Raw genomic sequence first — 23636 nt, forward strand, 5'->3', positions numbered from 1 at the left:
TATATATATATATATATATATATATATATATATATATATGACAAGTTTGTTTCAGTTTCCATCTCCCAAATTCACTCAAAGGCTTTGGTCAACCTTGTGACACTCATACCATTGCAGAACTGCCTGATTATTTCCATAGGCCATGTCAACCAACATTGTTGAAAGCTTTTATAAAGTCAATGAACACCATAGAGGGAAACTTGCTGCTTGATAGCTTTTTCCTGAATTTGCTGCTAAAATCATGTTATTAGTACACCTGGACTCATGAAATGCACCCTTCAAGAAGTTTTCATTCTGATGTCTTGTGCTGTCTTTCTCAATAATTTTCAGTCTTGTAAATGCTGGTCTATCCCTCCTTGTAAATGCTGGTCTATCTGTGCATCTTTGAACTGTTGTAGTGGGTTAACAAATTGTCAACATTCTCTGAAGAATTAAAAGTCTGCAGTGCAATTCCTTCCTATCATGCTTATAAACTACCATGAGAGTGTTGTTAGTATCAGGATCTTTTTCTATCCCCTCCTCATATATGGTAGTTTCCAGTTTCTCCATGTTTGATAGTAAATTTAATCTGATATCTCCTGGAATCTGTTTGAACACATTTTTCATGATTAAAAATTGTTGAGGGTCAGTTTAGTAGGTTACAAAAATCTCCTTACCAATATTTCATAGTATCACTTTTCTCAATGCATTACCACCTTTGTGGGGACAGTAGACTTTTATCAGACTAGCATAGAAGGCATTTACATTGTTCGTATCAGCAAAGGCCTGAATTTTGTCTGCCTTCTGGCAACAATCAGTTCTTCAACAGCTGCAGTTTTTTTTGTAGCAAGACATTTGCACCTTTGGGTCAGCTAGTAACGTGCAGCGAATTTTGTCCCTTTAAACTGGCTTGATGATACTTTCATTTTTCACTTAACAGCTGTTGTATATTTGCATTTTCATCAAACAAGTCAACATATTTATGATTAGGAAGCCAGTTGATGTAGCAGCTGTTTTGCAGATTGCTTTGTGCTGTTAGCTAGTACAATGCTGAGTAACCTTTTCAATTTGGTGGTTATATTTGTAGCAAGTTCATGTTGTACTTTATTATTTCTCAATTTGTTGGCATCTAGTCTTTTTGTTTCAATTCTGCTCTGTTCCTTGTCTGTGTTCTCACAGACAAATTGCTTGGTCAGTGAAGCAATCAGCCTTCTCACTCTTCATGGCATGCTTACGGCTTATGCCTGTAATGTTGTCTCTGCAAGTAAGAGCATAGTTTCACAGTTGTCATCATTTCAAGGGTAGATGGCACCAGCTGCAAATCGACTTTTTGAAAGCTGTTTGTTACTTCTAGATTATATTTGTTGAATAGTTTCAGTAGACATTTTCAATGGTGGGTGGTCAGTTGAGTTGCCTTTTTCTAAAGTGACCTAACATGTAGTCCCAGGTTTGGTAATCCCTCCTTGTTCTTTCATTAAAATACTCGAGACAAGCAGCCTACCAGTTGTTGGCTTTGTATCTGGGGATCTATGCAACAAATCATAGAAATTTTCTTTCCAGTTCCGTTTATTTGTCATCACTATAACATAAACACTAAAAACAGTTATATTTTGGTTGCTGTCTAATTCCACCTTCATTAGTCTATCAGATGTAGCAATTGCAAATGACATCAGTTTGCTGACAAGAGGGATCATGATAGCTAGGCCAACATGAGCTTCACTTCATACAACAACCTCACTTCCTTCTCAGATGAGGTTGTAGTTTTGCTCTCATAACTTTCCTAGCTCACTTAGTCATGTTTCTGATGGTGCAGTAATGTCTATACCATAATACATCATGTCTCTATTAATTTTTGCAGTCCTTCATTTAGTCCTCCCAGAATATCTTTCTGAAGTTTTGGAATTCAGAAATTACTTTGATGCATTTTCTTGCTTTTTTTTTTTTTTTTTAAATCAGAGAAATCAACCAGGTGAAGAGGAGCTGGAGCTTTTCATCCTCTTTTTTATTACTTGGGACAGTCTTGTGATCAGGGAAAGTACCTGATTTTTATTCAAGAGGGAATAAGCAACTATATCAGTACTGATGAAGAAAAAAACAAGTTGGGATTACATCAAACCTTAGAGTGTGAAATCCCTATGGCTGTTATGATGAACAAAATAGAATGTCTATGGAAATTATTGTGTAATGCAATGGTTCTCAATCATATCATACCTATGGACCCCTTTGATAACTATTTTATTCTGGTGGACCTCCATAGTCATTCAATGTTTAAAAAAAATTCCTCTTTTGTTATTCACTCATTCATATGTAAAATGTTAGAGAAGAAAACCTAGCTGTTTCATTTAAATCAAAATTTTTCATGGGCCTTTAAAATACTACTTTGGATCTCCAATTTACTATTTTGCTTGTATGGATCCCCCCCCCACATACACACACCTCACCCCCACCCCCAAAAAACAAGAAAAATATTTTATATCTTATCTGGATCTCAGTTAGGAACCACTGGTGTAGTGAAATAAATGGTGGTGGTATCTACTGACTGAAAGACAAAGTATAGAGCTTAAAGAAGGAATACAAAACTAAAAATGTAATTTCAAAATATGGTTAACAATGAATTCTTTAACCCAGTGTATCATGTCTACCACTGAATATTCTGTCTTTATATAGCATAACTTCATGTAGTGTATAAGTTTCACAGTGCTTCCTATATTGTAATTTTGGTGGACTGAGCCATTTTATCTTTTGGAATAACTTGGTCACAAACTCAGTCCAGTGACAGGATACAAAACACCAACCCTCCAGGTTCTGCCCCAGTTATGGGCAAGCTATTCTGAGAAGCAGGCCACATTTCTTGAGAAACTTCAATTATCTGAGATTATTCATGCTCTTAGTAGACTAAAACTCCCACTCAGTATGCTTAAAAGTCTAAGTTAACTCCAATTTTAATATCTGTAAAACAAACTTGAAAAATAAGTCCTGGAGCCAATTTGTTTGACTGGACCCTTCGTGATGGTGCTCCAGCATGGCCACATTCCAATTAACTGAAACAAGTAAAAGATAAAAAATAAATCTGTTCTAAATAAATCCATTCTAACAAATAATTAAATATATTTCTTCCTATATAGTTGTTAAACATCCCATTCTGTAGAAAATCTACAATAAAATCTTGTTTAAAGATAGCCATCTCAAACTGACCTCATTTCATACCAGTACCACCACTGCTGCAGCTGCTATGTTGTTTTATAACACTTAATTTAACAACTTATAATCCCACTCCTTCACTACACTTTTAGCAGCTAATTATGACTCTTTCTTGCTTCAGTAAAACAATAGCTGTTCTTTTAAAATGCTCATTCAAGAGAAAATCACAAAATATAATTTTATAATTTTAAAATGTCATGATAAATACATAGAATTGTACTATCAGGTCATTAAGAATGAAATGTTCGATTTCCTTATGCACCAAGTTTGACAGTCGTTAGTTCTATTCTGACAATTCTTTGTTTTACAACAATGAAGAGTTACATCATCACTTTTCAAAACGCAGTTATGGTGTCTGATTATATTGTGAGTTTTCTCTTGTAAATAAATTTTTGTGAACCCATGGATAGATCAAAAATCCATGTTGTTTATGAATCTCATATTCATAAACATATTCATATTCATAGAACCAATATATCCCAGACAGTTCGAAACATTCAATGAGATGTTTGGTGAATGACCACACTGTACATGGATGGTTTGAGAAGTTCCTGTCTGGTAACTTTACTCTTGAAAATCAGCCCTGTGGTAGACCAAAGTAGATAATGGTGAGCTGGAAACTGTAGTGGAAGCAGATACATCTCAAACTACACATGAGTTAGCAGCAAGGTTTGATGTTTTGATTCCAGCTCTATTGGACCATCTGAAACAAATTGGCATGGTAAAGAAGCTGGACAGGTGGGTACCATATGAATTGAACAAGCATCAAATGACACATCGTCTTGAAATTTGCTGTTCTTTGCTGTCACAGCATAAAAGCAAACCATTTTTGCATCATATTGTTATGTGTGATGAAAAATGGATTTTTTTCAACAATAGCAAGCGTTCTACATAGTGGTTGGATAGAAACAGAGGGCCAAAACACAATCCAAAAAAGAATATTGACCAAAAAAAGCTAATGGTGTCTGTTTGGTGGTCCAGCGCTGGTGTCATCCATTACAGCTTCATGTGACCTGGTAAGTCAATAACAGCGGATGTATGCATCACCCAATTAGATGAAATGATGAGTAAGCTTGCAATTAAACAACCAAGATTGATCAATAGAGATGGACCAATTCTCTTGCAAGACAATGCTCAACCACATGTTGCACAAAGAATGCTACTCAAGTTACAGGAACTGAACTTGAAAAATACTCTGTCATCCACCATATTCACCAGACCTTGCACTAACTGACTATAACATTTTCCAGGCATTAGACAACTTTTTGCAAGGAAAAAACTTCAAATCTGAAAAAGATGCAAAAGCATCCTTTCGTGATTTCATCATCTCTTGCTCTCCAGAATTCTTTGCTGCCAGCATAAATAAGCTGCCGATAAAATGGCAAAGTTATGTTGATAATTTAGGTGCATACTTTGGTTAACTGCATTGCTTTTTGTTGAGATTAAGTAAAATAAACTTTCAGTTCAAAATCGGACATTTCATTCTTAATGACCTGATATATCTAAGTCCCTATGCATGTGTATTTGCTTGTATATACATGTGTATCTAATTTTCTTGGCATCAACTGAGTTGTTTTAAACAGGTTACTAATGATTATTATTAATTGCCAAGAACTTTCTCTTTTTTACCCCCTAATTTTGTTCTAAGAAATTTTTATATAACTTCATGTAATTTAATAAATTACATCAAATGGATTAAGAAATTCTTTGTGAGGAAATTAAAATTTCTCAAAACAAATATTCAAAAATAAGGAAAAATAATTGTTTAATTTTTATTCTTGCAAGTCTACCAAATAATATCTGCCATGCCTTCACCTTATTTCCTTTATATCTTATATAAATAGTCCAAAACAAATTAAGAAAATTCTGTAGAAATCTCCAGGCTTGTTGTTCATGGTTAGATTTAATAACATACGAATGAACTACTTATGATTAAATGAAGCAAAGAAGAAGCTGGTATGTAAGCTACTTGACTTGCAGCAGACAAATTTAAGTATCTAAATTGCTGTATCTACGTATTCATTTCCTCATGATGCCCAGCCTGGAGTAAAATTTGGTCAGACTTTACAAGTTGGATTATGTTCTAATGGCAGACTATTCATCTAGACTTTATAAAGCTGCAAGCTGCTCAGCAGCTTAGTGATCTGAATCCATATCTTACCATGTTTAACTTATTCTTTCACTCTTCTGAGATTAGTAAAATAGTGTGCCAATAATAAACTGACAGGTTTATATCTTCTCAAAACTGAGTTAATAGGTTACCACCAACAGGTTTTAAATTGATAATTTGTGTACCATTGATCCGCTTTAGAAAAGCAGTATTCAAGAATACTGACTCCTGAAAGATTATAATAATTCTATGAATATATATTAAGCATTCAGGTGTTCCTTGAATATTTAATAACTTATTCTTAACCCTACAAAACTCTCTATTTGCATAGAGACTGCAGAAGATTGACCAGATTGAATTATACTCAGAGTTTTTATACTTTATATTTAAGAATAGTTCCATCAGCCCAGAGTGATGCATTGGCAGAACTATTAGAGGGTCAGGCAAGATGCTTTGTGATAGCTGTTGTGGTCCTTTCCATTCTGACGATAATTGATGCTTGCAATGACAGTTATGACAAGTTGTAAATTGGCCTAAGTTGGTGACTTTTTCTTTGAATGAACATTAGTATCATGAAGATGGGAGACTTCCTCCTCTTTTGCAGCACCAAGATGCAATTACTATATGTATGCAATGGAAACAATGTTATACTTTTCTTACTTATAAACAGCATACAAGACTCAAACCTTTTACAAATGCTGGGCTTCATGGTCTTTGATGATCTTTCATAACAGTGACAGGTCTATAAAATTGTAAAGGTTACAAGTGCTGTCCTTTCTTCTCAAACAAGATACATTTTTAAGAATAAAAAATTACAACCAAGCCACCACTGAATGTGCCAGGAGCTTACTCTGGTTCTTGCCTATAAAATGTAGGTATTCATTTCTCAGACTGACACAAGATTATAAATTAAAATATTAGGCACAGGAGTGGCTGTGTGGTAAGCAGCTTGCTTACTAACCACATGGTTCCGGGTTCAGTCCCACTGTGTGGCACTTTGGGCAAGTGTCTTCTACTATAGCCTCGGGCCGACCAAAGCCTTGTGAGTAGATTTGGTAGACGGAACTGAAAGAAGCCCATCGTATATATGTATATATATATATATATATGTGTGTGTGTATGTGTCTGTGTTTGTCCCCCCAACATCACTTGACAGCCGATGCTGGTGTGTTTTACGTCCCCATAACTTAGTGGTTCGGCAAAAGAGACCGATAGAATAAGTACTAGGCTTACAAAGAATAAGTTCTGGGATTGATTTGCTCGACTAAAGGCAGTGCTCCAGCATGGCTGCAGTCAAATGACTGAAACAGCTAAAAGAGTAAAAGAGAACAGCCATTCTAATATTATAGCACTCAAAATTGGTTTGGCAAACTATTTTCTACTTAATTACCAACTTCTGTAAATAACTTTGTAATTTGGTAGAGTTAATGTTTATGTTTATTTTAATGTTGGATTACTCTAATGTTAATCTAGATCTTATATCTGGATTTATATTATAACTGTATCCAGCAGAAATCGGGTGTTATGAAACAGTAGGATAGTTTGAATCTCTATCTAGGCACAGGCTTATGTACAAAACAGTTTACAATTGTACTAATAAAAATAAGTATCGATACAGTGGTTAATGATTGGATGTTTAATGTACATAAATTTGTGCGTAAAAGTATCAGAGCTGGTAGTGAGAGCTGAGCTAGACACAAATAATAGGTGTGCTGGAAAGGAAATTAATTTTAAAAATCTATTTAAATCAGTTTAGCATAGAAAAAAAATGTCTTTTAACCTGAGGAAGTTAGATGTATCCAGGAATGACTCCTTAGGATTAAACATTCATTTCAATTATCACAATTCTTCCTTTCATGAGTCAACAACAGAACCTGTTTCTGTTCGCTTGACCAGATAGCAATAGCAAAAAAATTACCTTTGAATTACACCTGTCTTTTTTAAAAGCAGAAACTGTATGATGTCTAGTGTACACTATGTCTGGAAAAAATAGAACAGGTTGGTCACACCGGAACGTCTCAGAGTTGACCTGACACTAAATGGCAACATTACCTTTCATGCATAGATTCATAGAAAATGTTTGGTCAATGATGCCCTGTTTTACATGTAAATTGTTTCAACCTTTTTCATCTTATGTGTTCTAGCAGAGGTAGAACTTAACCTCAGTATTTACACCTGTTAAGGCAGCGAGCTGGCAGAATCGTTAGCACACCAGGTGAAATGCTTAGCAGCATTTCATCTGTCTTTACATTCTGAGTTCAGATTCTGCCAGGGTCAACTTTGCCTTTCACCCTTTCAGAGTTGGTAAAATAAGTACCAGTTGAACACTGGATTCAATGTAATTGATTCACCCCTCCTCCGAAATTGCTGGCTTTGTGCCAAAATTTGAAACCAATATTTGCATCTGCTGTATAAGTATTTAATTAGATAAAGCCATACAGCTCAAAATGACTTTACATTAGAGATGCTAAAAATTCAAAAATATTCCCATGATATCATTGTCCTTATTTAAAATCATCTCTGAAGAACTACATCACAGCTGTACAATTATTTAATAAAAGCAAGACATTGTGTTCCTAATTATATATAACAGTAATTATGTATACATGTATTGTTTGAAATACATTATTAGCAAAAGATACTGAGCAGAGGACTTTGATATATATACAGTCTTAGTTTATCCATCTTGAGCATTAACATATGGATTGTTCTGGCTTCCAGCACATGAACATCCAACATATTGCTGTCCTTGAAGGAAGGAGACGTGCATAAATGTGTGTTAGATGTGCACATTCTTTCTTTCAAAATTATTGGAAACCTTTATAGATGCTTTTGCTGAAAATTTTGACACCATTAACTAGAAGCAGACATACTTAATTCAAAATAACTTTTGCTTCTCATGTTTTTGTGAGAGTTTTATAATTTTAGAATCCTAGATGTTATATATGTGTATGTATATGTATATATATGTATGTATGTATGTATGTATGTAGGCAGACAGGCAGGCATGCATGCAAGCAATCAATAATTTCATATTCAAGTATACACCTTGTAGCATGCCATTTAAAACCCTGTTAACAGTATTTGGTCACCTGATGTCATGAACATAAGCAAAATGGAGATTTAAAAATGAGGTACCTTTTGACAAGTCACCTGGTGAGATACATCCACACCTACAATGTAACACAATTGGTTGTACAGCATCTTAGCCACGTGGCACTGGTGCATGATAGATCAAAATGATTGTGGTGAATAATAAAGCATCTCCTGAATTCCATTTTCTTTCTGTCAAAGTTTTATGTATATATATAATTAATGGAGAAAAATAGTAACTTTACAGTACAGTATGTAAAGTAAATTACCGCTAAAGCCCATGGAGTTTTACTCTAGTTTCAAATGTGAGAAATTTTTGTCTGGATAGTTTACCAGTCTTCATCCATGGTTCCTGGATGATCTGGCACCTAATTCTTTTGAGGCAACATAGAATAGTGTCTCTCCAAGAAAACTCTCACTGTAAATTTGAACTCACAACCTTTAGTTTAGTCCAATACTTTACCATCTAACCAATCTGTTCACACCTAGGATTGAGAAAGACAGTAAGTAAAATTTTTCCAAGAATGCCAAATGCATACAATTAGCAACATCATCAGCATAATTTTACAACCATTTTTTTAATTGAACCCCCAAAACAATTTAGTTGCAGCCATATTTTAGGGTTTCTATTTGATTCTATGGGTCCCAGTATTTTATCTAGTACATAATTTGTCAATGTCTATTTATTGAATAGCTATATCCACCTAAGAGATTCAGTGGGCTTAATAGCACAAGATATTGTGTGTGGTGCATCCCTCACCAGGTTATCCACACAGGCATACACATATATGTATATATTTTGCTTAGGCATTGTGAGGGTCATATCCTAGCGTAGAACTCAGTTGCACTTCATATTCAAGGCTCCAATAAAGTTAAAGTTCCTCAGGCACTCACCTATCAGTCCACTGCACTCTGTCTTATAGCAGAAACAGCTGTAAGCTAATGAAGTTCATAAGATAATTGTTTATTCCTTTGTCATCTCATTTTCATATATGTATATATGAATATGAAGGGCTTCTCTAGTTTCTGTGCACCAAATTCCTCACATGGCAGTGATCAACCTAATGCTATAGTAAATGCACTGCTTGCTGTAAATGCTGCATACTGGGATCATATCCAGAACCATGTGATTCTTAAAGGACATTTTCCATCACACAGCTATGCCTATAATTACTTCTGCTTAGAAATAGTTATTTAACACTCTCTCTCATTCTCTCCTCTTCCCTCTACTGATTTTTAAAAAATAAAATAAAATATTTGATAAGATTTCATGATACTCAATTATTCTATTTCTTTCTTCTTCTCCAGGGGGAATGAATTTAGACAGATGACATCTTCGGAACCATCCAACAAGGCATCTATCAATAAAATATATCGACACCATCCCAATAAATCTCTTGATGCTAAATCAGGAGGAGGCGGAACAGCCGCCATGAAAAAAAGGGAGTTTGATAATGTTGACAACATGTCATTTAGTCAAAAAGAAGAAAAGGTAAGTGAAATCACTTCTATTGCTTCAACAAAGCTGGGAAAAATTGTTTCTTTTCAGAGTAATGGTTTGGGTACAAAATGAGAAAGTGTGAATGTTTCAGAGTTTTTAGCCTATCAAAAATGTCTGGGTTTCTCTGGATGATGCTGGAATTCCCAAGTCTTAGCCTTTTTTTTCTTTTCTTATTCAAATTCATTGTTGAATATTTCACAATCATCTTTGTCACAGACATACTTTTTCACACTCTTATCTTTTCTTGCATTTCTTTCTTTCCTTCCTCCCCCTCTATCAACAAAACAAGTATGTGTTATATCATTACTTTTCTCAGTTCTCCCACTTCAACTTGTACTACCATTTATATCTTCCTGCGCCTTTATTTACCAAATGGCCCTGTAATCAGTCTTTCATGAGACAAAAACTTCACTCTATACGATCTTCTCTCTCCTCATTATTTATTTAACACCTTCACCACTACCATCACCATAAAAAAATAATGCTGTAATAGTAATGCATTATTACTAAATACATTTATTTACTAAATAAATCTTTACAAGATTGTCATTAACATCATTAGCTGAAATTCAGCTTAATTCTGACCACTTTGAATAGTTTTATATATTGTCCAACTTTTGTTATGCATTATTTTATTCCTGGAAAATTTGTTTCTATTTTTTTATGTATCATCACAATTTGACCTTCAACAAATTATTTCTTGATTCTTATTATTAATTTCAAATATAACTTTTTCATTCGACCCAGTTCCTCAATAATTAAACTTTATAGTACTAGAAATATGACATGATTTATTCAAAATCAATTGAAAGTCTTGCTGTAGTGTGTTTGATTAGGCATTCGTGAGTGAGGAGCAGTTACCTATCAATATTATGATATAAGGAAATTCTAGAGTCTCGTGAAAAGGAACTTGAGGAGGTCTGCACTGGCAAGAATGGGATTGTGTACCATTAAGAGAAGAGAGCACCAATGAGAGGAACGAATGTTGCTTTGTTGCATTTCTCATTAATGGAGCCTGTTAATGTCACACTGAAACATTGGTTGGTCACCCATCCAATCCTATCAAACAACCAAATCTGGCAGAGAACTCAACTCCTTTCATACTTGCCTTGAACAAGAAAACTTTCATCAATTTTCTCAAGCCCTTCTCTATCAGTTGATTCCTGATTAGAAAACCAGGCATCTGTAACTTTGCAACAAAACGAACACCAACCCACAGACAACTTTGCAAGCAGGTTTAGGTAGTCCCATCATAGTACTGTGATCTCATAAACAGCTAAAAATACATGATTCTCAAAAAGGATAATTTTCTACAGAGGAATATTATTGTTGTCAGAAAAGAACCATTAAAGTCTGAAACAGAATAGTCAAAGTAACATATTTTCTTGGTTTTCAGCACAACATACCGTTTCCTGCAATGCCATAACTTCTCTTCTTCTCAATATGTACACTCTGTTTTGTAATAGGGCTTTCGCCATAATTCTCATAGAAATCAACAATGCAGCAGTAATAACTGAAAATGTGCATCTGACATGAAGCCTTCCAGTATTCAGGTTATTCTATGTAATCAGTTTGCATATCTGCACACAAAGACACATTTCTAGTGGGGGAACAGTTTGTCTGCTAATTTTGACAGGTCAAGATATTTCATATAGTGGTTCCCTCAACTTGGCTGTCAGTTACAGAGAAGGGTTTATTTAAAGAATGAGTGATTTCTGACAGTTTTGATGGTTAGATTCATTGAAAATGCAGGAATAACAAACATTTCATCATCACAGTGAGACAGGTGTAATAATAAAAATTCACCAATTCTTCAAGATAGTGCTACAGCTATTTTTAGTAGCACACTTGTTTATTTCTTGTGTGTACTTGAGAGCTCTAAGCTATATTTTGAGTAATGTTAATTTGAGCTCTGAACCAAGAGGAAGTAAATTAACTTCTGTAATCTGTTTAATCCACTGACCCCCCTCTCCCAGATATCTGTTCAAATTAATTGCATCTTGGCATTTTAAATTATCAATCTGTATACAACTTAGAGTTTATTGCTCTACCACTTAGGTATTCCATTTCCCTACATACTTTTCTGCTAAGTGTTATATGTACAATACACAAGAGGTCAATTCATTTAAATAAGGGATTCATTTCTGGAAAAGAAATCATAATTTACTTTCCCTGTGTTTTCATATTTTCTTTATTTCCTCATTATTCCATTATTTGCCATTTATAATCATAAATCTTGACAAGAATTACTTGTACTAATGATTTTTATTTTCATTATGTGAGTAATTTTAATTAATCAAACATTTCTTGGTACTCCTTACATTAAATATGTTAGCCCCACCCCACCCCACTTTTAAGTATATGATCTTCATACAGAAGGCATTCATGAAAAATGTTCCCCATGTCACCATTTCAAATTGCTCTCTGGATCAGAAACATGACCCCTCACAAAGACCCTGACATAGAGGACTCACTGCTTCAATAGCAGGGCCCTGAGAACCATCAAGAATATCAGATGGTACCGTCATGTTTCCAATGAACAGCTCTGCAGGCTCTTTTCAGCCCACAGCCTCCCACCTCATAACCATCTCCTGGTATGAACATATCTTCTGCCTTCCTCTTGATCATCCTACCAGGGCCTTACTCTCATTCAACACAGCTGCTGTTGGTTGGAAGAGCCCCCATGGCTGGAGGTGATTAAGAAAGATCTCCAGATGTTTGACATCATCTTGGAGGATGCAGAGGAGCTGGTACAGGACTGCCAGTGATGAGGAGCTCTGGTGGACCTGATTTGCTCTAAGTATAATGACACCTCTAGGACCACTAATCTGGGATGACCCTAACCTCATCAAGCAAGAGCATGAAGTAAATAATCAATGAATGGTTTTCACTAAAAATTTATATACAGTTCTATATTTAAGAGATGAGGAATTATGTACATTATTTACATTTGACGGATATTTGCTCTCATCTTGTTTGTTGTTAACACAATGTTTTGGCTGATATACCTTCCAGGCCTTCGTCAGGTGTCTTGGGGGAAATTTCGAACCTGGGTTCTCATTCCTAAGGTATTTTGCAATGTTGTTATTATTATTCAGGTCACTGCCTGGAATCGAACTCGGAATCTTGGGGTTAAGAGCACAGGCTACTAACCCCAAGATTCCGAGTTCAATTCCAGGCAGTAACCTGAATAATAATGATAATAATAACATCGAAAAATACCTTAGGAATGAGAACCCAGGTTCGAAATTTCCCCAAGACACCTGATGAAGGCTGGAGGGTATATCAGCCAAAATGTGTTAACAACAAACAAGATGAGGACAAATATTCTGTCATTCTAAGGTCTGGTAGTACAAGTAAATCAATTTTTCATTGAGGTAGTCGGGTATGTTTAAAATATATCCAGAGTTGCCACCAAGAGTTGAATTTCCCTCTGCATTCCCTCATTCAATTTCTAATCAATTAAAATTTCAATGCTGTCTCCTTTGCCTCTGGCAAGAATCATCACTTAACATTGATGATTTTTTGTTTTTGTTTTTATGGGTATGATTTTAATCAGTACAGATGTTTTCTTAGATAAATATGGTGAGTGCCTTTGCATGCTATGTGTACTATAAGAGAAGAAAGGATGAAATGTTATTTCTACTTCTATTACTATTATGGCAGAGATTGTGTTATGAGAGTTTTCATTCTACTTCATTGCATTCGTGACTTCTGAATGCAGGTAGATGATTCTATTCATTAGAATCATTGATTTTTATCCAAAACAAGCAAGAAAAAATTTTAGAGAATGTTCTCTAAAAACACCTCATTAACAGGTAAAAAAAACAAGTAAGAAACACCTCAGTGCATACCTATTGACTTTGTTTTAAAAAAATATCCCATTTTGAGACTAGTTCCATCTATATATTGATTGCATCAGATAATGATGAAACAACATTTTGTTTAAGTTTTACAACAATAATTTGATGCAAATTCTTTGGTGTGTATCAGATATAGGTCATGAAAATACAAGGCTATATTAGCAAGAAAAAAACCCCATCTAGTATATATATATTAGGTTTGGGAAATAGTTTCTTGTGCTTTTTTTATGCATTTAGAAATTTATCAGAAATTGGACTAGTTCTATGAAAAATTAAATAATTTCAAATTCAGAGATTTACAACATTTAAATGTTTAAATCTCATAGTAAATAAAATCATAGGTGTTTCATAAGCAGAATATTTCATCAAATCGCTATAAAGGACCATTGCATTTTTCTTTTAAATTGTGTGTAATGTCTATTGCTGGAATCAGCTATTTATGTCTAAGAAAAGAAAATGAAATATTACACTACCTCTGATTGCTATAACAACTAAGATTGTATCAATATTATAGGAGTTTTCATTCTGTTTTGAGTGCAGAATGAAATTGCAATCTTATTTACCTTCTCCCAATAAATCTGAAGCTTTGGTATCTTTTATCTTTTTCTTATTTCAGTCATTAGATTACAGCCATGCTGGGGCACTGCCTTGAAGAATTTTTAGGCAAATGAATCGATCCCAGTAGTTATTTTTTTTTAAGCTTGGTACTTGTTCTGTCAGTCTCTTTTGCCAAACTGCTAAATTAGAGATATAAACACACCAACACTGGTTATCAAGCTGTGATAGAGGACAAACACACACACACATGCACGTGTGTGTGTATGTATATATATATACATACGATGGGTTCCTTTCAGTTTCCACATACCAAATCCACTCACAAGGCTTTGGTAAGCTCAAGAATATATTAGTTCTGGTGGCCTAAAGTGCCACATAGTGGGACTGAACCCAGAACCATGCGGTTGGGAAGCAAACTTCTTATCACACACCCTCACCTGTGCCTATATTTACCATTTCCCAATAATTCAGAGGCTTTGATACGTTTGTAAAAGTTTTATATTAATTTATTTTTTTTTAATCTCATACATACATACGTGTGTGTGTGTGTGTGTGTGTGTGTGCATTTCGGGTGGGAGTTTCTTTCTTTTTCCTCTGAATAGCTGAGTCACTGCATGTCACAAGTGATGTACAAATGAGAGAACACACATAGTAGAGTTTAAGCATTGAAGCTGATGATTCAGTCTATCACTACTCCAAGATTCTCATCTGTATGCATTCATTTAGGTAAAAAGAGAAAAGAATTAAGACATTAGTGTGTGTGTTCTTTTAATGGCTGTAGTCATTAAGCTGCAGCCATACTGGGGCATTGCTTTCACAACAGCACTTTGTCTGGTACATATTCCATTATGCTTCTTATACAAAATGTTGTGTGAAGGGAGGTAATTCAGTTAGAATTAAGTACACGTGGTATTTCTGTTTGAATGTACAAGTTCTCATGTTGTGCTCATGAGCACAGCATATACGTATATATATATATATATATATATATACGCATCGTGCTACAGATCATGGTGAGAGGGATAACTTCCCTTGGCAAACAGGACACAGTCGTGTGTCGATAAGCCAGCTGGAGGAGATGTCCTCCTGGGGCTAAAAGCAACAGTAACATCCACCCCTAGGGGTCAGCCACACTTAAGTGGCAATATACTACACTTTATCGTGCAGTTACTGTTAATACTTCATTTAGAGAATTAACATTGCTTATATATATATATATATATATATATAGTTAAAATTTACAGAAAAACAAAAGATGAAGAGAGGTGTATAAACAACAAACAGGTGTATTTGACGCTCAGGAATGTGAGAAAGTCTTTTACATTTTGAGCCTACATTCTTCAACAGAAAGGAATAAGAGAAAATAAACAGACAGAGAATAAAAAAAAAACTTGTCGATTTAGACATGCACAGTATGAAAAATCAGAAAGTTCAGAAAGTTTAGAAGTCATGGTATATTGGAGTGATTTTAAAATCAATGGAAGAGTCCAGTGAAATCCGTGAAAGTAGAGTCAGTATATCCAGTGGTAATCTGGTGGAGTGCTGGTATATAGATGAGGAGAGGTTCAGAAAGTTCAGACAGTAGTTAAGATACATAAGTCCAAAGAGTAGGAGGTTAAAGCAGGATATATATACATATATATATATATATATCAGTTTCCATCTGTTAAATTTCATTTACAAAATATTTGTCAAGCCAAAGCTATGGTAGAAGATACTGCTCAAAGTACCATGGATCTATTTGGTTTAGAAATTTGCTTTGCAGCTATATATGCCATTGCAAAATAAATTTGACCACACCACCATGCTATATACATATACCATTGACCTTGAAATTCTCTGATGAATTGTTTTAATTCATTGCACAGATGGAGGTGTGTGTATCTTTTACTTGTTTCAGTCATTAGACTGCAGCCATGAATCAACCCCAGTACTTTCTTTTTTTTAAGCCTGGTACCTATTCTATTAGTCTCATTTGCCAAACCACTAAGTCATAGAGGCATAAACTCACCAGCACTGATTGTCAAACGGTGGTGGTGGTGGCGGTGGCAGCAATGGCGGCAGACAAAGACACACACACATATACTTTCTGTTTCCATCTAGCAAATCTATTCACAAGGCTATAGTAGCAGGCACTTGCCCAAGGTGCCACACAGTGGGACTGAACCCAGAACCATGTGGTTGGGAAGGAAACTTCTTACCACACAGCTTATATGCAAATATTTTTTTTTAAATTATAATGCTGTGGAAGAGCAGAATGGTTAGCTGTGGAGAACAATGTCTTACAGCATTTAGTTATAATTCTTTGTTTTAAGTTTAAATCCTGCCAAAGCCTTTCTCTCATCCGACCAGGATTGATAAAATAAAGTATCACTTAAGTACTAGGTCAGTTTATATTCCTCCAGTGCATTCTAGATATTAATGGAATTATATTAGGTGTTACTTGGTTCTCTATTTCTTTTTGTATTTTGTGTATTTCATCTGTAATCCTGCTTCTCTTATTTCCACTTCTATTTTTCCTTTTCCTCATTTTCATTACCATTCTGCTTTAACTATTTTCTTGCTTTCATCATCATCATCACTTAGCATCCATTTCCCATTCTGACATGGGTTAGATGGTTTAACTGGAGCTAGTAAGCCAAAGTGCTGCACCAAGCTCCAGTCTGTTTTCGCTTGGTTTCTAGAGCTGGATGCCCTTCCTAATGCCAACCACTTCACAGAATGTACTGGGTGTCTTTTACATGTCACTGGCATGGGTACCTTTTACATGTCACCAGCACAGGTGCCTTTCGTGATATCACTTAGGTTGATATGTCTTCTCAAGCACAGCAAATCACCAAAAATTTCAGTTACCTGCCATCACCTCCTTGACACTCAACATTCCAAAGATCATATTCCACCATCTCATCTCACATCATTCTGGGTCTACCTCTTTCACAGGTTCCTAAAAACATCTGATAAAGTCTGTTTTCAGTACACAAATTTTAAGGTATTAACTATCAGCTGAAAGTTTCGACTTCTCACCAACTGTAACTATTAAATTGCACTGCAATTGCTCTTTTGTACATCAAAACTGTTATAGTTCACAGTTTCCTTCTCATAAAAGTTTCATGTTTTTGATCTGAGAATTGTAAGAAACAATTCTTATTAATTATTAAAGTGTGTTGACTGGCTAGCATTCATACACCATTAACTTTGAGCAACAGCTGTTTGTAAATCAATTACCATTCAGTACTGATTGTCAGTGGTCATTTTTTATTCTATAAATGGAAGAATATATATAAAAATCCATTGTCCTTTTTACCTGTCAATTGCTAAATTATTCTGAATCAACACTAAATAACATTTACAATGCTGGATCAATGAACCAAGAGTTTGGTAATGACACAAATATTATTCATGGTCTAGTTTATGTTTTTGCTACTTATTCCAGCAAGGTACTTAATAAATATCTATAGTAACCTCCACTAGTTTAATGAATAATCTCTCTGACAAATGGTGTTCTGTTCCCATTTATCAAATTTGATGTCAAACTGTCATTTGGTATGTTAAATTCAGAATTTTTTTGTTTATGAACTGCACACACACGCACGCACGCACAGACACACACACACACACACACACACACACAAACACACACAGTATGTTACAGTATTTAGGTTGCAGTTGCAAGCAACTTGAAATTTTCTCCTTTTCTCAAAGTTGGAATAGTTAGTAGTAGTAAAAATTGCTAGCTTTACTACGTGTTTTAATTAGCATTAATTATATTGCTCAAGTTCAGATTCAGTAGTAATTACAAATCTCTGCTAAAACTGTTTAGTGTAAATATCTGACAGCTTTTAATGTCTTCCAGGTTTTTAGGTTGAACTACAATGCTTAGTTCAGTTTAGTTTTCATATTTCATTTGGTTTAAATTGCTGTTACTCTTTACTCTTTTACTTGTTTCAGTCATTTGACTGCGGCCTTTGCATGAGCACTGCCTTTAGTCGAGCAAATCGACCCCCCATGACTTATTCTTTGTAAGCCTAGTACTTATTTTATCAGTCTCTTTTGCCGAACCACTGAGTTACGGCGATGTAAACACACCAGCATCAGTTGCCAAGCGATGTTGGGCGGGGGACAAACACAGATACACACACACATATATATACATATATACGACAGGCTTCTTTCAGTTTCCATCTACCAAATCCACTCACAAGGCCTTGGTCGGCCCGAGGTTATAGTAGAAGACACTTACCCAAGGTGCCACGCAGTGGGACTGAATCCGGAACCATGTGGTTGGTAAGCAAGCTACTTACCACACACCCACTCCTGTTGTTCAAATTGGTTTTAATATAATTAACGTTGTTCTTGTTAAAATGATAAAAATTTCCTACAAAATGTTAAGGGAAAAGTATGCTATGCATCATACTGCTCTATTTTGAATAGTCTCATAGCATCCAAAATCTAGAATTCGTGTTTGCCAATGTATATGTTGCTTAATTATATCTTCTAGTCACAAAAAGTATTGATTTGCTGTCCATATACTGTGATGAAATAACCACTGATATAGAATTTGGACATCCTTCCAGCATTAATGTGGAATAACTGGTTGTTAAACAATACACATACAATATGATGAAAGTTTCAGAAGCCAAACTGGTATTTGGGGGATGGGGCAGGAATTAATAATTGAATAAACAAGACTTGTGGAAATTCCATGTTTTATAAATTTTCTTACTTGTATTTTGATGCATAAATTTATACATTGTGATAACATTGTTTCATTATGTCAGATTTTTCTAACCTTATAGAAGTTATAGTGTTAGTAACACTATTATAAATATTAAGCATAACACAGCAAATATAAATTTAACCAAAAATAAGTTGAATAAGTTAATAAATTTAGAAATGTATTTTGCTGAGAAACTTACCAAATACAATGTTTTTTGTTATATATATCAGTCTTGTTTCCCTAGCTTGTTGGTCTGCACAACATTAGCTTCAATATCTAGTGATTTTGAAGCTCTTGAAAGAGAGACATATAATTGTCCGTAACTAAAGACTTGCTGCAGTAAATATATTTCTACTTTACTTAAAGACTGATCTTGTGCTTTATTTATTGTTATAGAATATGACAAGCATAGTGAAGAGTCCGTCTTTTCCATTTTAAATAATAAATTTATGTTACGTTGTGCCATTCTAAGTCTAGCTATCCAAACTCATTGTCCTGTTAAAGCTCCATTTTTTATCAAAGCTTTAACATAGTTTTGCATTCAGTTCCATTGCCAACTTCTTGTTCAAGAGGTAACTTGTGCAAGCACATCATAATGTCTTTACGTTTCAACCTTTAAGCATGAATAAGTTCAGAAGTTCAGTAGGGTGGCATTCAGCTTCTCGTTACCCATCACGTACTGATTTTTTGTTGTGCCATATGAAAATATTTTTTTTTAATCTTTTGTCGTTACATCTTTAAATCTATTCTTTAACATTTATGGAATGGCACTGTACAGATAGCTGCAAACATTTAAACTAAGCCAACATTCTAAAGTTAGACGCTTTTATTGTAGCATTTTAAAACTGTTCATCATATTCTAATAGCTGCAGGTTATTAAATGCACCTATCAAAGTAGGCAAGATTTTCCTTTCAACAGATTTATGATCATAGCTTTTTGCTCTGGGAACATGGTGAAATAGCTTACAACAGTAAGATTTTTCTGAACCTCTTGGGCTAATCACATTGTGTTTTCTTCTTGGCATCCACTTGCTTTCTCTTTCACTGAGAACATTATGAGCAGAAGTTTAACTGTACGAGAAGGTATGTTCATTCATATCAAGACTAATCAGCTTAAATCATTTTAGTTAAAATAGTTTCATGGTTACATTGAGCCTCAGTTGGCTTGATAAGCTTCATCTATTTAAAAGTACACATATTACTGACCTGGAAGATGGATGGCTAGTCTGCAAATAGTATGGAATGAATTATGTATCTTGTAGGAAGTTGGGAAACACATATTTACAAGGTAAGCTGTTCTTGCCAAGAAGACTTACCATGTCATATTGGACAGGTAGATTACTTTCCCCAAAAAAGTTGTCACTAGCAGCCAGCTAATTTAAAGCAGAGATATTGGTAGCATTGCTTATTATTTCTATAGAAAAGGAACTGTGTCCTTTGTAAATGTATTTAAATAAATTTCATAATATTTAATTAATTTTCACTGATGAACATTTCTCAAGATTAATAATGTGCATGATACTTGTTTAATAGGCATATGTTACAAAGTGCCACTTTGCAATTGCCAATGAAACGGCAGCCAACATGTAATAACTACACTGTTGTGCTGGTGGTTTTCAGGATATTTTTTGACATTTTACTGTTTTTTTCCAAAAGCCCTTACAGAATTTCTCTTAACCTGACCGAGCCATTTTCCATAGAAGGAGGTGACAGACTATCAACACTACAGGGTCTGAGTATCCTGAATTTCTTCATATCATGCAGCTCCCTATTTTTGTTTTCATCCAGAATTGCTGCTCAGACATTTTATATTTTACTTATTGATTCTAAAAGAAGGGACAGTGTCCATCACCTGGCTTTCCATTGATGCCATTAATGTACCTCTTGAATCTTTGTAAGTCAGTACCTGCAGGAAAGACATGAGTAGAGAAGGAATTACAGAGGACTGACATCCCAGGAAGAGAGTGATAAGTGCATAACTTAGGGTGCTAAATATAATAAGGGTGATGAGTGGAGATGTGAGTTGTTTGGTAATGGATGAGTGAAGGTAGCATGAGCCCAACCAGCTCCAAGGAACATGGGCCACTTTAGTTGAAGTAGAAAAAGTAGTGAGTGGAGACAATCAGATAGCTTTTTTCTTGTGATCTAGGGTTGCTGCATGTGCAGCAAATAGATGTGAGAATCATACACCATTGTGGGGCTCCTTTGAGCTTTGTCAATAATGGTTGGGACTAAAGTATCTTCTTGCTCTGAAGATGCAGTCCTATGTCAAAAATTTACTCTTTGCCAAGAAAGATCCTTGATGATAGTGAGAGCCAGCATCTGGAGGGATTGTGACAGCTTTAGATGAATACTGCTCATGATTATGGGAGTGTGGAATTGTAGACTTTGTAAACTGTAGCTATTAAGTCTAATTGATTTTCTGCAGTTTCATTGTTTTTTTAGAATGGATACATTTCCTCTTTATATTAAGAAATGAATAAAATTCTCACTTTTTGCTCAGGATTTTTTTTTTCCCCCTTTAGGAAAATATTTTCATTTTTAGATTCCTTTCACAAGCAGAATAATATTATCGGTTATTGAAGAATTGACCCATAATATTCTAGTTTTGAACCTTAATGTCATTTTCTCAGAAAACTTTGCATGGAGAGAAGTGAAAATATCAGACTGTTGCATTATGTCTTTCTTGTCCTACTGCAAATATATAAACACAAATCAAAAGTGAACCACTTTAATTTGTGCTTTATTCTCTCCCAATAACCTTTGTCTGTCATTAACTGCCTTGTAGAGGTGGGAAGGTGGGGACGGCCAAATGCACAATTTAGTTTGTGCCTTTTCCAAATTTCAGTGCCCTAATAATACTTCCTAACTGCCATAAAGCAACTCTACTTGATGACAGCTCCTTGTACAGCTGTCATCACCTAATCTTATCACATATCCATACTGCTCCCATTGCTTTTCTTTCCCCTTCCCCTTCACTTCTCTCTCTCTCTCTCTCCCTTTTCCCTATTCCTCTCTTTCCCCTCTCTCTAATTAACATCAGACTACCACAAAGTTGTCAATTTTTACTGGTATTTTTTGTTGTTATTATCAGTCACACACATACCCACACACACGGCTTTGTGCTAATGAATTGAATGGTTTAGTAAATGTAAACATTTGCATTGTTGTTAGATCCAATCTTTGGTAACTATATCTCAAAAGTATTTGTTTCCTTCAAGCTTCATTCTCTTAGCTCTTGATCAGAATAAAAACATTCCCAAACCATAAAAATCACTCCATTGTTTTATACAAGAAGCTAGCATTTAAGTGTGTTTCAAACACCATCTTATATTGGTTTCAAATTTTGGCACAAGGCTAGCAAGTTCAAGTAGGGGATAACTCAATTACATCGATCCTAATTTTCAGCTGGTACTTATTTTATCAACCCCAAAAGGATGAAAGGTAAAGTCAACTTTGGCAGAATCTGAACTCATAAACATAAAGATGGATGAAATGCTAAGCATTTTGCCCAAGCCAACAAGCTAGAGGTATTTACTAAACTCTTCCAAGATCTCAAAACTTTAAAAATTAAAATACTTGGTCAGACTGCTTTTTCTTGAAATATAATTAATGTGGAACGAAATAAATAGAAGAACAACTTACTCCTTGCAAATTTTTCAATTACTAATGCAGCAAACTGGTGTCCTATATTCTGTGGTTATCTCCTGTTGCAAGAATTGTGTCCTGTCCATATCAGGATTCTTTAAAGAATCATGATCCCTAGTGTTGTTTAGTATATTATAATACAGTTTTTAATGAATTAAATCTGCATCTCAGTTTCATTTTCCATTCAGCTAACCACTGTAGTAATAAAATTTGATTGTAAAACATGAATTGTATGAACAACAGTCATCAAAAAAAAACAAGAAGAAATGTAAATATCTTTTTCATTTTCAAAAGCACTAAATTAGCTGGCCAGGGGACAGGTTGGGGTATGAATATCCTGGGCAAATTTTCATTTCCTTTATGCCTAGTTCCTCTTTTTAGATGATATTAAAAACTGAGCATGCATACTGAACGCATTATCATAATCCACCCCCCTCTCTCTTCCATGTACGCATGCAGAGGAGGAAAGATCTCATACTTGTATCTGGGTTGAGTAACTGATTTTACAACTCATAATTCACTCTATGTACAAACCCATTCTGTACATGGTAAGTTAATTACCTCTCAGTTACCCCCACCCCACCCATGCACATAATTATCAAGTCTGAAAAACTAAGGTCATTTCAGCCCAAGGTAACTGGTCCTGATTGTGTTACCTTTATCACCATTGATGTCCTGAGCTGTGCTATATCCCCAACAAACGTTTCAGCATTTTTCTACAGGTATATTCTTGAGCCTATGGATACATGCCATAGTGTATTAAATCCCATTAAAAGTTAACCCAACTTTTTTATAGTCTTGGGTATAGTACCAGATGTGTTAGAGAACTTGTCTATGCTAAATACTTAAATACTTGCCTTTGTTAAATACCAGAGTGTTTTTGCTCTTCTGAAGTTCAGCAAAACTTTCAATGAAGCCTGGCACATGAACCTCAATGAAAATTGTTCACCAATGGGCTTCATAAGA

At 34.9% G+C, this 23636-nt stretch overlaps 1 protein-coding gene across 6 annotated transcripts in view; it reads left to right on the plus strand.

The window, feature by feature from the left end:
* The window catches only part of LOC106876125 (protein PFC0760c), a 385512-nt gene that overhangs the window by 287008 nt on the left and 74868 nt on the right, over positions 1–23636 (plus strand). For all 6 annotated transcript variants that reach the window (XM_052972740.1, XM_052972743.1, XM_052972739.1 and 3 more), the window contains exon 10: positions 9692–9875. In XM_052972740.1, the coding sequence (XP_052828700.1) occupies positions 9692–9875 (184 nt within the window). The remainder of the gene's footprint in view (positions 1–9691; positions 9876–23636) is intronic.

Source organism: Octopus bimaculoides, chromosome 14 (genome assembly GCF_001194135.2).
Source record: "Octopus bimaculoides isolate UCB-OBI-ISO-001 chromosome 14, ASM119413v2, whole genome shotgun sequence".
Taxonomy (NCBI): Eukaryota; Metazoa; Mollusca; class Cephalopoda; order Octopoda; family Octopodidae; genus Octopus; species Octopus bimaculoides.